General features: G+C 33.6%; 1 protein-coding gene across 5 annotated transcripts in view; it reads left to right on the top strand.

Annotated features, from left to right (window-relative positions):
• LOC114168485 (ARM repeat superfamily protein) overlaps window positions 1-20,675 on the top strand; it is a 46,862-nt gene that overhangs the window by 17,138 nt on the left and 9,049 nt on the right. For 2 of the 5 annotated variants that reach the window (XM_085669060.1, XM_028053323.2), the window contains exons 14-25: window positions 258-355; window positions 2,006-2,188; window positions 8,587-8,838; window positions 9,564-9,659; window positions 9,766-9,860; window positions 9,958-10,021; window positions 10,107-10,194; window positions 10,306-10,379; window positions 12,645-12,881; window positions 12,979-13,052; window positions 16,344-16,450; window positions 18,867-18,985. In XM_085669060.1, the coding sequence (XP_085525186.1) occupies window positions 258-355; window positions 2,006-2,188; window positions 8,587-8,838; window positions 9,564-9,659; window positions 9,766-9,860; window positions 9,958-10,021; window positions 10,107-10,194; window positions 10,306-10,379; window positions 12,645-12,881; window positions 12,979-13,052; window positions 16,344-16,450; window positions 18,867-18,985 (1,487 nt within the window). Of the gene's footprint in view, window positions 1-257; window positions 356-2,005; window positions 2,189-8,586; window positions 8,839-9,563; window positions 9,660-9,765; window positions 9,861-9,957; window positions 10,022-10,106; window positions 10,195-10,305; window positions 10,380-12,644; window positions 12,882-12,959; window positions 13,053-16,061; window positions 16,172-16,343; window positions 16,451-18,866; window positions 18,986-20,675 lie in introns of those variants that run through there. The other 3 variants (XR_003600685.2, XR_003600686.2, XR_003600684.2) reach the window with 3 other exon arrangements.

Consider the following 20,675-nt stretch of genomic DNA (forward strand, 5'->3'; position numbering starts at 1 on the left):
CGAAAAAGGATGTTATCATTGTCTAACAAAAATAATATTTTATTTTGTGCCAAGTGTATGGTTTAGAGTCTAGAGTTGGTAGAATCTTAGGGAGTCGAATCTGTTTGGGACAATCAGTCACTAACTGATTGGCATGATTGATTTATGTGGATTGATATTTTGGCACTAGACATTACTGGTTGAATTGTGCATATTTGGTTGTCAGGCTACTGTTTGTTGGTTTGGCCTTATGTTTGCATTTGTTGGCTTTCCTTCAGGTCATATTGAGACTCAAAAGAAGTCTGGTGTTCTTTCTACCTTATTTGAATATTCGATGCAATCAAGTTGCCCAACCATTTGCCTTGAAGCCCTTCAGGTAATCTTTTTGGTGTAGATTGGTTACTTGTTTATTCAGTTGCACCTACAAATGGGGATGATGGTGTATATGACTTTTGGAATATAATTTTTGATGATCCTTTCATTGGCATTTCAACTCTGCTGACATCCCAAAACATGCCAATCATATGTCATCATATGAAAAATTTATTAGAAAGAGGGAAAAAAAGAATAAGAAAACATAGGGGGCTGAACCAAACCCATGTAGAAAAATACAATGCAAACTTCCTATCATAGGAAGTTGAAACCTATTATGAAACAAATCAAGAACAATTTTTGATGAGATAATCATTTATAGTGAATCTTATTATCTAAACCCAGAGAGGCTAATTTATCAGCACAATGGTTACCCTCCTTTAAATTTTGAGTATACTTAAACTCCATTTCATTACATATCTCCAAGCACTTTTTCCATCTTCCTCTAAGCTACCAAAGAACATCTTTAATATCCAAGTACGCCTTGCATAACATAGAGGAATTAGTTTCTAAAAAGCCTCCTATATCCAGCCACCTAACAATGTAACGTTCAATGGCCAAAAGCCACCATTATCTTAGCCTATAAAGACTTCTGCACTCCCAAGAAGATTAGAAACTTCGGATATATTCACCCCTATTACATCTAAACAGCCCAACACAAGTGGCATTACCTGGACACCCACAAGCTGCCCCAATCTGTGTTCACTTTATCCAACCTATATTTGGAAATTGCCAAAGAACTTGTGTAGTAGTTGTTCCTCTCCCCAGCCTAGTATTGATGTCAAAAAATTTCAGAACCAACAAGTTCTTTTTGTTGTACACTATTGTTCATAGAAATGTTTACGTATCACTTGATTGATATATTTGTCAGTTAAGACTATAGTGGATGTATGTTATTGCTATATGGTCATTGATAAACTTCTTTGTAATGCGATAGTCAATCTTTGTGCTTTGTCTTGCCGAACTAGATTGTAATTTGAACAATATTAATGATAGATTTATTATCATAAAGAAGATTGATAGGAGATGCATATTTTAAAATTGTGAGGAACCTTCATCTCTACTATAGCTTTCAAAATCCCTTGAGCTAGAGCCTCAAATTTCAATGAGACTTGGCTTCACAGCTACTTTGTTTCTTATTGATCTAGGTCCCGAGTTTCCACCCATGAACATTTAAATTCTGAAGTGGATTTTTGTGTTTATGATGCACTATGCATTGTTTACGTCATTGTATTCTTTTGCTCTTTCTTGTTTTTGATGAATAACCATTGAGCTAAGCTTACGTTCAAATACTTTTGATTGAGGAGAACAATATTTGGATAAGCTACAATGCAATATTGTAATTATTACAAGTGTGCTATTGGAAGATTCTAGAGAAATTTTTGCAATCGTTACATTACGGATAGAGTTCCCTATATATGGCTTATGTAATAAAATCTTTAGTGCAAACTGAAGATTAAGGGAAGTATTGGTGTTAACTCGAATATGCTTGATTCTGAAAGATAAATGGTACTGGAAGATCATTCGTATCTTGCCTTCGATATTTTATCATGGAAAGTTAAATAGACATTTTAATTTCTATTGATGTTTACATAATAATTTGGTGCATGTATCTATGCTAGTTTATTGATGTATTCAGATTAACTTTCTACAGGGACTGAAAGCTGCATTCCACAATTATCCTAACATAGTGACTGCTTGCTGGGAACAAGTTTCTGCTATTGTGTATCACCTCATTAGCACTGTGTGTGTTGAAACTCCTTCCAGGCAATCAAGTGAACATGTTGGTAGCCCTACTACATTTATATATGAAAAAGTTACCATCGCTGCAATTAAGGTAGCAACTTTGCTTTTTTATTTCTTTTTTTTTTTTTCTGAACTAGTCTTAATCTCATTTCTTTTAGATTAATTGGTGTTTGAATCAGTAGTCAATTCGAGTTTGAAAATGCATGTGTTGAATGCATTGAAGTTAATTGGTATGTTTGCTTTCCTTTCTACCATAAAGGATGTAGGCTTTGTTTGAATAAGTTTCTCCATAAACACTTCTTTGAAAAGAAATTAAAAAAATTTAATGAAGTTTTTTATGCGGTACAAGTAGCTTATGCATAAACTAACTTGTAGAAGCACTCTTATGTAACTTATCCAAGTTTAGACTTTTTACTTATGCATAAACTGTTTTTTGTTTATTGAGAAACATATTTCACCTTTTTCTTATTTTATTCTTGTAGAAGGGCTTATGGAGAAATTTGAACAAACAAACCTTATGTTCTTTCTATGGTCTGTTATATTTTTTCTGTTGGTCTGTTTGATTTACCTAAAAATAATGGATTAGACAACATTAAAAGTGCTTAGGGAACAACACAAAACAAGGGATAAAGTGTTGACCGAAAAACTTCACCTAGTTGACCTACGAATAACCCTTTTGGGGTTGCACATGGGGAAATAAAAAATTCCAATCTACTCCTTCACTCTCCTAAATATTGTCAATAGATGTAGACCGACTTAGTAAGATGCAGCTGACCTTTTTAAACAATGTCATCTAATTTGGCTATGTCTTGTGGAATTTTACATGCTGGGCTAATTGGGTATCAAGGTTGTCACACTTCAAAGTTTGCGTAAACTCGTGGAAGATTAGTAAACTTGAATTGTAAGCTCGAATTGTAAACTCGTGACACAAGAGTTTACTTCGGACAAAAAAAATTAAAATATTTATAAATAATATAATAATTTAATATGATATGATGTTTATATGTTTTTACTAAAATATTACTATTATTATTATTATTATTATTTTATCATATTGTATATTTTAATTATTTTTTACATGTTTCTGATATTACTTTTATAATGATTTTAGTTAATTATACGATATATTTGAGTTTTATAAAAAACTAAAGGTTATTGGACTAATCCAAATGGAATTAATGAAATAAGAAAACCTAAACTCTAGGCATGAATGAAATAAGAAAACCTAAAACTCATTAGAAAACCTATTGCAGTAGGTAGAAAATGAAATAGTTTTAAAGAGTGTCTCAACTTCTACCGCTGATCCTAAAATTTAAAATTCCATTAGAGAAAGGAAATGGGAGTAGTGATTGGAATAGTAATGACCACAATGAGCAGAACAATGACGACCACCCACGAACACGACTGCAAAAGAGACCACCAACGACAATGCGGTGACAACTAGCAACTTGTGACCACAACGAACATGAAGACGAACCCAAACATGAGTAGAAATTGGGTTGTTTTGGATTTAAAGAAAAAACCCTTTGGACTCGCCAACTCGGTTGCAGACTAACGAGTTCAACAGTTTGAGAAATAACAATACCATCTTTGTCGGATTGTACCACCTAAATATCCAAGAAATATCAGAGTTTTTCAAGATCTTTGGTTTGAAATTGATCACAAAGATGTTGTTTCATCTGAGAGATGCCATGGTTATCACTGCTAGTATAAACGATGTTATCAACATACACTATGAAGTAGACACATCCAGCACTTGAGTGACGATAAAAAATTGAATGATCTGTCTCACACCGAGTCATACCAAATTGTTGAACAACATTGCTAAATTTTCCAAACTAGGCCCTTGGAGACTGTTTTAGGCCATATTAAGATTTGTGAAGACATATCAACGCAGAAGATGCCCTCTGAGCAAAAACCCAGGAGGTTGCTCCATATAAATCTTTTATTGCAAAACGACATTGAGGAATGTGTTTCTAATGTCCAGTTGATAAAGAGGCCACTTTTGAAGAGCCGCCATGACAATAAATAAATGAACAAAAGCCATCTTCACCATTGGAGAAAAAGTATCACCATAATCCAACCCGAAGATTTAGGTGTAACCTTTGGCCACAAGACGTGCTTTGAGACGATCAATAGTACCATTAGGTCCAACTTTAATAGCAAAAATCCACCTGCAACGAACAACAGATTTCCCAAACGGTAAGTGGACAAGCTCCCAAGTTCCACCATTATGAAAAGTACTCTATTCATCGAGCATGGCATGACGCCAACTAGGATGGGCTAAGGCATCACGAACACATTTTGGAATGGTTACAGAAGAAATAGACGAAAGACAAACATAAAAAGGTGAAGACAATCTATGGTAACTTAAAGAAATATAATGAGATGGATTACGTGTAGAATGGGTACCTTTTCTGAGGGCGATTGGAAGGTCACTCGGTGGAAGGGGGAGACTCAGGTGTTGGATCCGGAGGAGACACAGTAGTTGGCACTTGAGGTGAGTCACTCGTTGGTTGTTGAGGATGATGGCGGCGACTATAAACTTGAAGAGGTGGTGGAACAGAAACTGACTGCATACAAGGCACTCGTGGAACATCACAAATCATAGGAATATTGACAGAACTAGGAAAATCGATGGTAAAGGAAGACTTATATCCTTTTATAGACTCGGTGGAAGATGGAGACTTAGTGGAATGAGAAGAACTTTTATAGTAAAAGGAAGACTCATTGAAGGTGACATGTGCACAAACAAAATAGCGGTTAAGAGAAGGAGAAAAACACTTGTATTCTTTTTGGGATCGCGTAAACCCTAAAAAAACACATTTGTCTGATTGAGGAGACAATTTATCAAGCCCAGGATTAAAATTGTGCACAAAACATGCAGACCCGAAAACCTTGAGAGGTAAGGGATGAAGAGGTTCACGAGGAAATAAAATGGAATGAGGTATTTTATTATTTAAAATCGAAGAAGGCATGCGATTAATAAGATAACAGGTAGTAAGAACAACATTGTCCCAAAAAGAATGAGGAACCTCACCATGAATTAAAAGAGTGTGAGCAATTTCAATAAGATATCTATTTTTCCGTTCAGCCACCCCATTTTCTTGAGGTATATATGCATAAGAAGTTTGATGCAGAATGCCACGCGAAGCCATAAATTGTTTAAAAAAATTGGAAAGATATTCACGACCATTAATGTGTTTGGTCATTTCATGGAAGATAGGATTAGAACTAATACGGAAAGCAACCTGATTGTCACATATAAGTATCATTTGAGTGACATTCCAAATTGCAACTTTTTTCGTAATTATTTAAGTTAAACAAGTTTGCAAGTGGCTGAGGCCACAACTCTATATTCTGCTTTTGCACTAGATCTTGCCACAACATTTATTTTTTTGCTCTTCCAAGGGATCAAGTTACCTTCAATGAAAACAGAATATCCTTAAGTAGATCTTTTATTACAAGGAGATCCTGCCATGTCAGCATTTGAATAACAAACAACTTTAGTATGGTTATGTGGACCATATGGCAAATCTTTTCCAGAAGATCCTTTATTGTACTAACCATACTAATTGCTAAGGAAATGTCAGGACAACTAAAACTAAGATGACTCAATTTTCCAATTAATCTTCTGTACTTCTGAGGATATGAGAAAGACTTGCCCTGTTTAGGTAGGAGTTTGGTATTGGGATCCATGGGTGTGTCAACAGATTTTCAATTCATTAACCTAGTTTCCTCCAAAATATTCAAAGCACACTTCCTTTGACATATAACAATACCATTTTGGGATTCTGCTTCCTCAATCCCCAAGAAATATTTGAGTTTGTCAAGATCTTTGGTCTTTGAGTTCGAGTTTCATAAGCAAGGAGAAAAGCCTCCATTTTGGTAGTGGGAGGAGTTTCAAGTTTACTTTCAATCATTGAAATGATAGCAACATAATCAGGTGGAAGACCTTCAAGAATAGCATCAACATATTTAGCAGGTTGAATTGGATAACCAATGCCAACTAGTTCATCAACAATAGATTTGATGTGTGTTAGGTAGTCATGGATGGCCTTGTTGTCAAGAGACTGATTGTGAAGATTAGTATAGAGTTGACTGGCACGAGGTTTCATTTTGGTATAAAAATATTCAAGAATACTCCCAAACATGATAGGAGTGAATGGCACCAATAACAAAAGATAAAATACCCTCAGAAGGGTAGATTGCAACCAGGCAAGCAAAATTTAGTCCTGGACTTCCCATTCTTCATTAGCAGGATTAACTATTCTAGATGCACGATCATCTTCAATATGAAAATTAGGAGGAATGACGGGATTAACAACAAACTGATGGAGTTTATGAGGCTTGACGAGGAATTACTTGCTTTCGGTGAAGATAATTAGAGTCATCCAGTTTTTCAACAATAGATGTTGGAAAAATCTAAGAGGGAGATAGAACTAGGATTGGCCATGGTGGGATCATCAACTAGCTTGTGATGGCATAGTAAAGTTTGAATGATCAAAATAATTAGTCGTGTGATTGTGTAAATGTTTTATCTTTATATTAGTTGTAAGAAGAATCATACATAACGCAATTGTGCCAGGTCGAACTTATAGAAAAGAAAAGTTACATGGTAGTAATGAGCAATTAGGGAAGCTATATGATAGAACAATTAAAACAATCAAAGAAACAATAAACATATAACATTCATATATGGAGACAACATATCAATCGAGAAGACTTCCCCTAAGCAACAAAACCTAGAAGTTGCTCCATATAAATTTCTTCCTCTAAATCTTCATTAATAAAAGCATTTTGACATTCAATTGGCAACAAGTTCATTGTTGAAGAACAACCCTGGCTATAAATAAGCGAGTAGAAGTTATCTTTGCAACTAGAGAAAAAGTATCACCATAATCCAAACAAAAAATTTGTGTGTAACCTTTGGCCATAAGATGAGTTTTGAGACGATCAATAGTATCATCAGGACCAACTATGATAGCAAAGACCCACCTACAACCAATAATGGATTTCCTAGATGGTAATGGAACGAGCTCCCAAGTTCCACTATTCTATAGAGCATTGATATCATCAAGCATTGTAATTAACAGAGTAGAAATATCTATCCGTGTTAATGGTATCTATCCTCTGGACATCAATGGACATTTCTTTCAATTTGAAATTAAAACAGTTTTGTCTTTTTCACCCAAAACAATTCTCTCAAATTTGATGTGTTCATATTTGGTGTTGAGCATAAACTTGCTTTTGATGTGATTTTATATAGATTTTTGTTTTAAGTTTAAAAAGCTTTATTGATACCATTACATTTATATGTGTCATATGTGTCTCGTAGTGGCACTTTTATATTCTTTTCATTTGCATATAAAATTATCATATTTCCTTCTATTTACCTTTTTTTTTCTCAAGTTTAGAAGAAAATAATTTGTCTCTTATATTGTCTCATTGCATATATCTAATATATATATTTCTCTCATACACACACACACACATACATACGTGCATTCATATCCCTTATTCTAGGAATCATATCCCTTAGATTGTAGGATTGATATGTTGTTAGTAATAAAACCAAGATACAACCAATACACAATCAAAACAAATAGGAATAAAATCTAAAACTTCCTAAAATATCTTGACAAAATAAAGTCTTAAACATACTAAAATATCTTGACAAAATAAAGTCTTAAACATACTAAAATATCTAACCATTAGTAATTGTCAACACTTAGATGCAACTCTTTCGAACACTAATCAACTTCTCTTTCCAATGTTTGTTCCAATTTCAAATTAAAATAGGTTTGTCTTGTTTACCCAAATCCAAATTTTCTCAATTTGATATGTTTCTCACTTATCGTTGTACACGTCAACTTGCTTCCAATATGCTTTTATATACTTTCTTTTGAGTTTAGGATATTTTGCTAAGACTGTTACATTTTTATAAAATTGTATATGTTCTAAATGTATTGTGTGTCTAATGCAGACCACACAATATGTATTTATACTATTGAATAGAATTAATTACAATAAAGACACCTAATAAGTAGGAAACAATCATCCTAATTTCCGAGATTATGTAACGGTTGGTTTCTTAGAAATCTGTTATAACCGATTATATTCTAACACATTTTTCTTGTGGTATGATGTTGTGTCTTGTACTATTACTTCTATATACATTTCGTCTTAGTTTTATCTTGATAAAACTTGATGCAATGCCCTGTGTGTTTTGGGACCCTTCAATTTGGATTGATGTTTTGCCTTGATAAGCTATGGTCACCTTTAATACAGACCTTTATTATACAGTTAGGTGAAAATCCAATTCTGATTGGAGAGCAGCAAAAGCACCTAAGGAACTGTAGCCTTATCTAAACTTTTGCCCTTTTTATTGTTATTATTTTTTACTTGAATTGGCTAGTGATATCATTTTGGGACATGATTTCTGGCATCTATTTTGAGTAATTTTTTGAATTTATTTTAATATTTAAGGTTCTAGATGAGGCTCTTCGGGCAGTCTCTGGATTTCAAGGAACAGAAGATCTTTCAGATGATAAATTAATGGATATTCCTTTTGCATCTGATTGCATTAGGACGAAGAAAGTATCATCTGCTCCGTCGTATGATGTGGAGGGAAAAGATGATGTTATAGTAAACTTTGAAGCTAGTGATTCAGGAATTCAGCAATGGTGTGAGGCAATTGAGAAGCATATGCCTCTTATCTTGTGTCACTCTTCAGCAATGGTGAGAATGTTTTATATCTTATGTCATAGTTTTGTATTTCTTATACTAAATAATCGAGTCATGTGTGCAAACTTGAATCAGTGATCTTGTTCAGATATCTTGAATCTTTTTATTTTTTAAATTACCTTTCTTACTCTCCAAATTGAATATTATGAGAACGTATTAGCAGTTTCATGCACAAATTGGCTATACCTATACAAAGTCAGCTGTTGCTTAACAGAAACAAAGAAAAGCAGAATAAAATTAGAGAGAAGCAGACCACTGGTATTGTTTATCAGCAAAAATAGACCTTAGTTCGGGACCTGTTAGAGATAGACTGACCTTTAACTTTCTATTTACCATGCACAAAATTAATTGTCTTCCCTGCTACACATCTGCTACTTTACTGAAGATACCCCTTCCAGAATTCTTATCTGCGCATATATGTAACCAACAGCCCTAAAGGTCAGGCTCCAAAGTCTACTATTTAATAGTGAGAAAAAAGTCTGTTATTAGAAGTTGGAACGTCATAAAAAGAAGGGAAGTAATAGGACAATGGGAGTATGGAAAGTTGTATAGAGCCTTAGGGTGGACAGAATATTTTTGATGACGAGCCATTGGCTGTGGAAATCGTAGAAGTTTGTTTCAATATACATATATACAATTTTGTACTTGTGTTTTCAAATATTTGTGAATCTTTTTTCTGGTTTCCTAACAGTGTACCTCTTTCTGCTTTTCCTTGAAAGGTGAGAGCTGCGTCAATTACCTGTTTTGCGGGTATGACTTCTTCGGTGTTCATGTGTTTCACTGAGGAGAAACAGGACTTTATATTGTCTTCTTTAGTAAGTATTTATGGAAATCATGTTCTAAGCTATCTAGTTGCAGTATTGTACTGAATAGATTACCATTATGCGGAAATGAATTTACTAACTAGCTAAAATTTTGTAGGTACATGCTGCTGTACGCGATAGTGTACCATCAGTGAGATCTTCTGCTTGTCGTGCTGTTGGTATCATTTCATGTTTTCCACAAGTGTGTCAGAGGTTATACTAAAACTTGTCCTGTGAATATTATGATTTCTTTTTCAAATATATGTCTGTTTCACTAGAGAAAGTCTAAAAAGATCAATAATCTCTGTAGTGCAGAGGTACTTGAGAAGTTTATCCATGCTGTTGAGATCAACACTCGAGATGCACTAATCTCAGTAAGTTCTGCTTCAGTTTCTGGCTCTATACTTTCCTACATACTTTTTTTAATTAATTAGTAATTTGCTGTTTTCCATAAAATAGGTTAGGATAACAGCTTCATGGGCATTGGCAAACATATGTGATGCTATTTGTCACTCTGATAGAATCCCCCCGTTTGGACAGCAGATGGGTGAGCTTGATTGGATGTCCATGATCAAATGGTCGACCTTTTCGTGTCAACACAAAATCTCAATGTTCTCTTTATAATCTCTTTATTTCTCTACTCTTTTTTTTTGTGTAGGTTCAATCTCCAATCCCCAGTTGATTGTATTGTTGACTGAATGTGCTTTGCATCTTACTAAGGATGGAGATAAGGTAGCTTTTATTTGTGTTCTGTATTTCCTTAAATTTGAATATTCTTTGTTGAAAAATATCATTTTTGAGGAGAGTAACTAAGTCATCACTTCATTTGTGTTTCAATGCACTCAACATACTGTATTATTATATTAATGATTATGGAGAAAATAATTGCCTAATTGGTACAATTATATAAATCCAAAAATTGCCTATTTACCATTGTTAGTGCTGTATTAAGTTGGTTATGGTTTTTGTTATAGCTGTTTTATCAACTTTTCTTTTACGTCTATTTTTCTTTTTTCTCTATATATGAAGGAAACCCTTGTTATGCTGTATGTAGCCTTTAATCTCAACAAGTTTCCTTTTCTGTTTCTCTTTTCTTGTCTCTCTAGAACTCTAATATGGTTATCAAGAGCTTAGTGATCCATGGCTTGAAAAAATAATCCTCCTACTCCACCTCCCATAACAACTTGGGCTATGGCCTTGCAAACTCACGTGTCTGCATCAGATAGTGAATCTATCATTTTGTTTCCTTTCCTTGATGATTCCAACTTCTTGGTTTGGCATCAACAAATTGGATCATGGATCAAGTGGCATCAATTTCAACATTTTGTTGTAAACCCATCTATTCCTCTTCGTTTTCTCAGTGGAAGAGATCTCAAAAATGGCTAAATTAATCCATCATATATTTTCTTGGGAAGAAGATCAAATGCAGTGGGCATGGTTATAGTTCACTTTGTCAAGTTCCTTTCTTTAGCTCTTCATCAGTTATTGAATTCACTGTCAAATACCAGGTATTGATCAATTGCTTGTTCAATGAGATGTTGGGCCAAATTGTCTCTGCTTTTTCCACCTTGAAACTTCAACCTTCTCTTTCTAAATTTTTTTGTTATTTCTGTACTCAATACTATCAATAACAATAGTATTCAATCTATTTATCATGCTAGACCACGGCATCCTAATGCCATTGCTATGAAACTCATTTTTCAACAGTTTATTATTCCTTTTTCTAATAAAGTTGTTTTTGTTTGGAAAGCATTTTGTATTTGCAAAGTTCAGAAAATTCCTTTATCCATAACTTGAGTTGTTTAAAATTATCGTCTTGAACTTGTTTATATTAACTAGGGGGGGTCCTTCTCCTATGTTATTAACAAACGAATTTTTATATTATGGAACTAGTGTTGATACCTTTTTCCTGATTTACCTACATATACCAGGTGAAAAAGAAAATACCTGATGTCTGTACTGTTTATCAACTAGGACTAAACTTCATTTTCAACTTCCTTTAAAAAGCTTTCAAATTGACTGGGTTAGTGAGTTCATATCCTTTCGTAAGTGTTCAAGTAATGAAAACTAGGTATAGGGTTAGTTCCCATTGTGTTGAAAATACACAGGATGATATATTTATAATGAAGAACGATTAAGAAAATATGGGCTAAGTCCAGATACACATAATATTGTAACTAATATATGATATTGTAACTAACAATATCTAACAATCCCCCTCAAGTTGTAGCTAGTGCATATAAATTGTATGTACCAAATTTGTTACAAATATAATCAATTCTAGGTCTTCATAAAGAACATTATCAAGGGAGGATCATTTTGGACTATTGCACCAAATCGAGAAGGATGACCATGTAAGGCATAATGCTTGTGACAATATTCACACCGCCATTTGCTCGGCTTGCGAGAGCGATTATGCTCACCGCATTGGTAACCTAAAGCAAGTGAATCATCATCAGTGGAAGCAAGTATATCAACAATCGGTTTATTTGGTACACGCAAAAGGGTGGAGCAAGTAAAAGCAAAAGTGGGCACAATAGGCGATCACAAAATCTGATCACGAACACGATAATAGTCATCAAAATGTCCATGTAAAGCCAATAACATAAAGAACTTTGACCGTTGTTCTAGTTCTTGAGAAAGAGTAGAGACAGGCAATAACTCAATCATGAATTAGAGAATGAATTTTACTCAGATATTCAGCCATTGGGCTATGACGTTTAGAAGCAACAACATCAAGAAGTTTGTGACCAACAACATAAAGACGATGATTGCCATTGGTGTATAACAATTTTGCTTGTTCCCAAACTTTTAAACATGTTTCGTAGTTAACATAATTAAGGATTGCCTAATTACTGTAAATCAAATTATCTTCAATATCTAACTAGCAAATCATTTTATAGGATTATTAGGTAAATTGTATATTGATTATTTGCCTCCAATTTGCACATTTGTCTCTGGATTCACTTATTTATTTTTTCATTTTTCCATTACCAGGTTAAATCTAATGCTGTTAGGGCTCTTGGGTATATTTCGAGAATCTTAAAATGTTCAACATCAGATTTTCAAGACACACCAATGAACCATCATAACCACTTGAATGAAGCATTTCTCAACACTACAAATCTAATGGTGTGTCAACAACACTGTGCATCGGATTGTCTACAGGATTTGAATAGGCTAGAGAGAATAGTTCATGCATTTATTTCTTGCATAACTACAGGGAACGTTAAGGTACTTTAATCTTATTTGTTTTGTTATTACCTTATTATTTTGGCTTCTTGGTATCAATGCACTCTATCCCTCTTGAAGATGGAATCTCTTTCATTAGGTCCAGTGGAATGTTTGTCATGCTCTTGGCAACCTATTCCTCAACGAGACATTAAGGCTGCAAGATATGGATTGGTACGTTAAAATGAAGCAAGTGCTTCTTATGTTTATCTCATACATTACATATCTTTATTCTTCTCCTAGTTACTGCGTGCAATTGATAGCTTATAGGAAACAATTTGTATCAGACCTAGGCATGAAAAACTCATTTTGATGATGTACTGTGAATGTGAGAAGCAGACTAGTTCTCCATAACTGGCCCCTCATAATCTAACAGTTATTCTGAAATTAATTCTCATGGTCTGCCCTTTAAAATGGTTACATAGATCCTCAACAATTATCCTAATCGATTAAATAACATAAGGGATTCCTAAATGATCCTAATTAATAAATAAAATAAAGAGATCCCTATTAAAGGGATCTTATCTAAAATTATCCTTATTAAATAGTTATATATATATATATATATAGAGAGAGAGAGAGAGAGAGACATGGGCGTAGGTGCAATACATCTAAAACTCTCTCTCAAGTTGTTTCATATAGGTCACATGCACTGAACTTGTTACAAATATAAGTAATTTTAGGTTCGCACGAAGATTTAGTGAAGACATCTACCAATCATCATTAAAGTTCACAAACTGAGTAGTATGTCTCAAATAAAATCTTTTACATAAGAAAGGACAATTTATCTCAATATATTTGTTCCGCTTGTGGAATTCAAGATTTGAGGCAATATGAAAGCCAACTTTGTTGTCACAAGCAAGAGTCATCCATCAGTGGTGACAGTGGCGATGGTGACAATGTAGGTTAAAAGATGGTTAGAACAGAGATTGCGAGGACTCCAGAAACCAGAACACCAAATATGAAGATAGATAAACTTCAAGTAACCCTTAAAAAACTGTAACTAAGGTGATAAAGAATAAGATACGAAACCAGAGTCCTTGAGACCAGGAGCTCAGCTACCAACTTAAAAAAGATTTGCCATATGAGAGGAAATAGATCTTTATTGAATTGGTTGAATATGAAATGGTGCATAAGCATATGTGTTTGTGTGTATATACAGACATATAAAGCTCTACCCCTACAGTAACGATGACATAGATCCCTAATATATAACAATACAACACTTGTAATGATTAGTAATTACAATATTTTTTGTCACTTAACAAAATATTTGTTCTTGACTCAACTGCATAGAATGGTGTGGTGATAAAAGTGACGAAAGGTATGGTGGGTACGTGTTTTTAATGTGTGGAGCACCTATTTTTATGGTGTTTTAAGGAGTTACTGCGGGCATTGTCTTCACATGAGGCTGAAATAATTGTAGCCTCAATGGGACCTTGTCAACCTTGCAGCTTTAAAATTTGATGCCAGAGATGAAGATTATGAACAGACTAGTGGACAACAAATCAACAATAAGCTTGGCTTAGGTGGTGACTTAGATTTTATGAGAGCCTCTTATGATCGAATCAATTTAGGATGGTTAGAGAGGTGATACAAGTGCAGTTTATTGCTAATTTGAATTAAGTGGAAATGTTGCAAATTATTCAGCAAGTGTTGTACGTGAGGTGGTTGGTTAGAGGGTTGTTAATTAATTGCTATCTTTTTTATAGAGCAAAAATATCACTATATAACATGCAATCCTAACTAGGTTGGAACCCAAAATAGCATTAAAAAATAGCATACACTATATAATATACACTATATCACTATATCAGTCATTTGCGGCATACCCAAAATAGCATTAAAAAATAAAAGACAAAATATATGTGGACAGATAGATATATCATGTTAATTAGGGAAACATAGCGTATATTGTTTATTAGAGAAAATAGACATTGTTTGGTAATGGTGAATATTGTTGATGTTTATTACAATATCTTCTATTTACCATATTTATGTTTGGTTGCCATATATTCTTGTATCATTCTTTATTATAAATTCATTCACCCTATGTGTATTTTGGGCACAAAGGAGATTAACCGTTTACAATTTTTTTCAATATTCAACATGTACTATACCAAAACCCACTTGAGGCATAAACCTAAGAAAAGTAAGATTAAACCTATCCTTGAAGAATTCATATCTAATGAAATCTTGGCTTAATTAAGTTTTAAGTCCCTATTAAATCTTTATGGTCTATTAAATTCTCAAAAAAGTATATTTTTCAATTAAGTTCTTATTATTTAATTTTTGACTGGGTGATATTGATGTTATCTTATCTCGTCACCTTTTGCTTAGTTGACGTCATGTGTTATTTTATAATCTGGAAAATTAGAAAACTAAAAAGCTAGAAAATTAGAATACTAGAACATTATAAAACTAGAAAACTAGGAAACTGGAAAACGTGAAAACTGGAAAACTGGACAACTGGAAAACTTATGGGGCGACAACTAAAAAGTTAACGGTGCAAGATAATAGCTTCATCACCCTGTTAACAAAAAATTTAAACGGCGGGGACTAAATTAAAAAAAATATATAATTTTTGAGTACTTAATAGACTAGAAAAATTTAATAAGAACTCAATTGAAAGTTCCCTAATTTATCATAGACCTGAAACTTAATTAAGCCTAAAATATAATAGTGTCTCACCACAACTAGTGTTCTAACCTCAAAGTTTACTAGTTTATTTGCATAACATTTATCCTTCTTTATAGTATAGATTTTCAAGCCATGAAGCTTTAATAGTGACAAGGAAGTCTCTCGTCATATTGCATCCATCGATCAATATAGATATCGATCAACTGGAAGATCTAAATACATATAGATAGTCATTTTGCGAGAAAAAAAAATGTTCGGGCAAATCATCAGTGATTTTGTTAGCTCCATCGATCAACTGCCATGTCTTTCATAAATATCGTAAGGGATCTTGAGTGCACTTAATTGTAACAAGCTTTCTACATGACATATACCCTCCATTTTGAGGGAGAGTATCAAGGGTATAATTGTCTCAATAGGAAAATTAATTTGTACAAGTATTTCACACACGACTTAAAGTTTATGGAACTGTCTTCAGTTTTGGATTCATATTTTTTCATGTCCAAAAACTTGAATATTTTGTGTTATTCTTTTATTTAATATCAGGATGAAACATTGCCTTTCATAACATGGAACAAAGGATAGATTGGTTGTTTCTGAAGTGTACAAGGCATTACATTTCTAGTATTATCCTTTAGTGTCGTATTAAGAAAGAGGTACTGTAGTTGAATTTGTTTCAGTTTCATTAGATAAATGATATTTGTTGCCCTGTTTTTGGTACTCCTGCTTTGCACAGGCACTCTTCATGAAGATGTCTTCTTCAACTTGTTACTTCTGTAACACTGAAATATAAACTACTGAACAATGCCTCATGCTGCTATTTTTCAGGTCTCCAGTTGTGTTTGGTATTCTTCTGCAACTACTACGTGATTCATCAAATTTTAAAATAAGGATACAAGCTGCAGCAGCATTAGCTGTGCCAGTGTCAGTGCTAGGTAACTGTTTTTCTTATAATGATTTTGGTTCAGACCAAAAATATACATGCTGCTGAAGTGTTCTTCACATTATCAACTTCAGATGCCCAATCAGCACCTGAAAAGGCTTGTAAAGCTAATGTAGGTGTTATTGACATTGACAAAAAATGTAATTCATTATCAGAGAAATATAAAAGTTCGTGAACTTCTTACAATGTACGTATGGACAGAAGACCATTGAATAAAGAAAGACAATTTGTAACAAAATACAACTATCAAACCACAAAGACAACAAAAGACCACCACCAATATTGACATGTGTACACATGCCTTGCCTAGAAAGCCCACTTGTTGTCCAATGAATTCCTAAAGCGACAATTGATGACTTAGCTCACCGAGGTCAATTTCTAAGATGACAAGCAATGCCTTAGCCCACCCTAGTTGGATAGTAGCCATGCTTGGTGAATATGTGCTTATAAGAATAGTTGTACTTGATATTTTGCTCTTTTGCCTACCGAGAAATCTATTTTTGGTTGTTGATGGGTCTTTACAGTCAATGTTGGCTCTACAGCCCTAATGGTTGACTCAAAGCTTGATTGGTCGCTAAAGGTTATCGTCAAATCTTCTTCCGTTATACTTAAATTAGTTTTAGCCATGGCTACATTGGAATGTTGGCACCTCTATTAGTTGGATGTCAAAAATGTCTTCTTACATGGTGATTTGTTGGAGGAAATTATATGGAATAACATCGTGGTTTTGTTGCTCAAGGGGACTTCTAGTTTGATATATCATCTTCGGATCTTTATATGGTATTAAACAATCTCCCAAGGCATGGTTTGGTATATTAAGTGCAATAGTCCAACAAATTGGGATTAATCTTTGTGAGTCTAATTATTTTTTTGTTTTATTGTCATTCAAGGTTGAGTGTTTTTACCTAGCATTGTATGTTGTTGTCATTGTTCTTACAGGTAGCAATCACCATAGCATTTTGTAAATAAAGCAAACTAAGATGCTTCTTGGAAATTGAGATAGCACAAATCCAAAATGGAATTGTAATTATTAAGAAGTGGACTTTAAGTTTAACTCAACCCTACAAAACAGTCTAGTAAGGTGAGGTTTGCACCCACTTATATATTGTAAATTAGCTTTTTCTCTACTCAATGTAAGACTTCCAACACACACCCCTCAACCCCAAGCGGGTGGAACAGTAGACCTAACAAATAACAAATTTTTCTATGATAGCTCTAACTCATGGTTCTGATACCACGTTAAAAAGTGGACTTTGAGACTAACTCGACCCTACAAAATCAGCTTGTAAGATGAGGTTTCAACCCACTTATATATTATAAATTAGTCTTATCTTTAGTCGATGTGGGATTTCCAACAGTAATATCTCAAAGGAAGTTGTTAGAATAAATAGTCTTAAATGTGATTCATTGTACTGTGTGTTGGACCTAGTACCTTGGAGCATGCTTTAGACCTAGTACCTTGGAGCATGCTTTAGACCTAGTTCCTAGGAGTATCTTCTAGAGTTCTCTTCTTCCTCTTATCAATTGTATCTAATGTATCTCAAACTACTATAAATATGGAAATCTATGAAGAGAAATCACTCTCTCGAATTCACTCTAAAATCTTCCTCACTTTAATCTCAAGTGAAGTACGTATTGCATATTTTGGAGGAGACTCGACTAATGAATTACAGGCCCCTTGACACACATATGGATCCCAATGCTAAACTTGTACTAGTTAGGGGTGCCACCCTCACCAAACTTTACTAACTCCTAGAATTGATTATGTTTATAAAAAACTTGGTACATATGATTTATATGTATGTACTAGTTTGAGGAGGGGTGTTAGATGTATTTTACTATGGCATCTCTATATATGCAATGTACATACATTCTATATATAAATTAGAAAGGATTGTTATGAAAGAAAGAAGATTTTTATTCAATTAATTGATTTGAAACTGTACATCAGCCTCTGGATATAGAGAACTCTAACCCTAAAGAAATGATTACAAATAGATCTCTATAATCTTCTAATAACTTCTAGTAGTAGACTTAATATCCTACTAATAACATATGAAATGTTCCTTGTTGGTTTCCCATCATATGACTATCATTTACTCCTACAACTTCAAAGTTGGGTTGTATTGTATTGAGAATCTGATGTGTAATATTGCTAGGAAATTCTACTTGAATCTGTAGAGTACTACTTATGAAATACGAAAACCATAGCTTTTGAAGTAATTGAACCTGTCTGTCAACTACTGGCTCATTTGACCATTTATCAGTTCTGAAGTTAACAGATTTGCTTTGCCACATTGTATTTTCCTTTTTACTTATTTTTGGTGTAAATTGTTTTGTACAAATAACTTTTCTTCATTTCCGTTAATAGCTTCATCTGAGTATAACTTGTTTTCTGATTTTTGCAGATTATGGCCAATCATTCTCAAAGATTGTGCAATCTGTTGAGCATCTACTAGAGAATATAGATGATGACCAAATTTCTGGGCCATCAAATTTCAAGTACCGGGTTTCATTAAAAAAGCAGGTAACTTTATATTCATCAGTCAATCACATGTGGAATTAATCATTTGTATTAGTAAGTAGGCATGAAACTGTGTAGTTGTGGTTTTAGCTAAGGTGCATTGTGATTCCCATTAAGCTTGCTTTTGACAACATTTAGGAGGCATCTAAAAATTCTAGAATGAACTACCTCTTGTAAATTTACAAACCATGTAATATTTCTTTATCGATAATTACAGTTGCTCTTTTTTTCTAGAAATCTTTCATTCTCTAAACCACTTCCATCTTATCTATTATAATTATAGATATTAAGAGGTAATCTTTTATAATTATTAAATATAGTGAAAATAGGTTTGGGTTAATCTCCCTTGTGTAGAGATACACATAGGGTGTTGTATTTATAATAAAAGAAGTATGGGTTCAGCCCAAAATATATGTAAAGAATAATAACAAATAAATTGAAGATAAACATAGATATAAGATATTCAATGATATATCTAACATTCCCCCTCAAGCTAATGCATACAAATCGTATGTACCAAACTTGTTACAAATATAATCAATCCTTGGTCTTCGTAAAGACTTAGTGAGAATATCTGCTAATTCATCATTTGAGTTGACGAACTTGGTCTTGATGTCTCTAAATACAATGTCTTCTCGAATTAAATGACAATCAATCTCAATGTGTGTAGTCCTCTCATGAAAGACAAGATTAGAACTAATATGAAGAGCAACTTAGTTGTCACATATAAGTGTCATTTGAGTGACATCTCCAAATTGCAATTTGTTGAATATAGAGAAAATAGGGTTTGAGATTAATCTCCCTTGTGTACCAAGCTTGTTACAAATATAACCAATTCTCGGTCCCTGTAAAGACTTAGTGAAAATATCTGCTAACTGATCACTTGAGTTAACAAACTCAGTCTTGATGTCTCCGAACATAATCTTTTTTCGAATGAAATGACAGTCAATCTCAATGTGTTTAGTCCTCTCATGAAATACAGGATTAAAACTGATATGAAGAGCAGTTTGATTGTTACATATAAGTGTCATTTGAGTGACATTTCAAAATTGTAACTTTACACAATTGCTTAAGCCAAACAAGCTCACAAGTGGTTGAAGTCATAGCTCTATATTTTTCTTCTGCACTAGGTCTTGCCACAACACTTTGTTTCTTGCTTTTCCAAGAGATCAAGTTACCACCAGTAGAGATACAATATCCGGATGTAGACCTTCTATCAGAAGGAGACCATGCCCAATCAGCATCTGAATAACAAACCACTCTTGAATGATTATTGGAACCATACAACAACCTTCTTCCAGGAGATCCTTTAATGTATTTTAATATACGAATGACTACATTCCAATGATCTTCACATGGAGAATTAAGAAATTGGCTTACCACACAGATCGCAAAGGAAACGTCAGGACGAGTAATTGTGAGATAGGATGTCTATTTTGGCACTCAACCACCCCATTTGTTAAGGTGTATACGCACAAGAAGTTTGATGTATAATGTCATGAGAAGCCATAAATTGTTTAAAAGAATGAGAAAGATATCAACGACCATTATCACTTCGCAAAATTTTAATAGGAACACCAAATTGATTTTTAATTTCATTAAAAAAAGATTGGAATATATGAAATAATCCAAAACATTTTTTCTTTAAAAATAGTACACCATGAATAATCATTAATAAAAGTAACAAAGTATT

This window comes from Vigna unguiculata, chromosome 11 (genome assembly GCF_037176805.1).
Source record: "Vigna unguiculata cultivar grain cowpea cultivar isolate G323 ecotype 2 chromosome 11, ASM3717680v1, whole genome shotgun sequence".
In the NCBI taxonomy this organism is placed as follows: Eukaryota; Viridiplantae; Streptophyta; class Magnoliopsida; order Fabales; family Fabaceae; genus Vigna; species Vigna unguiculata.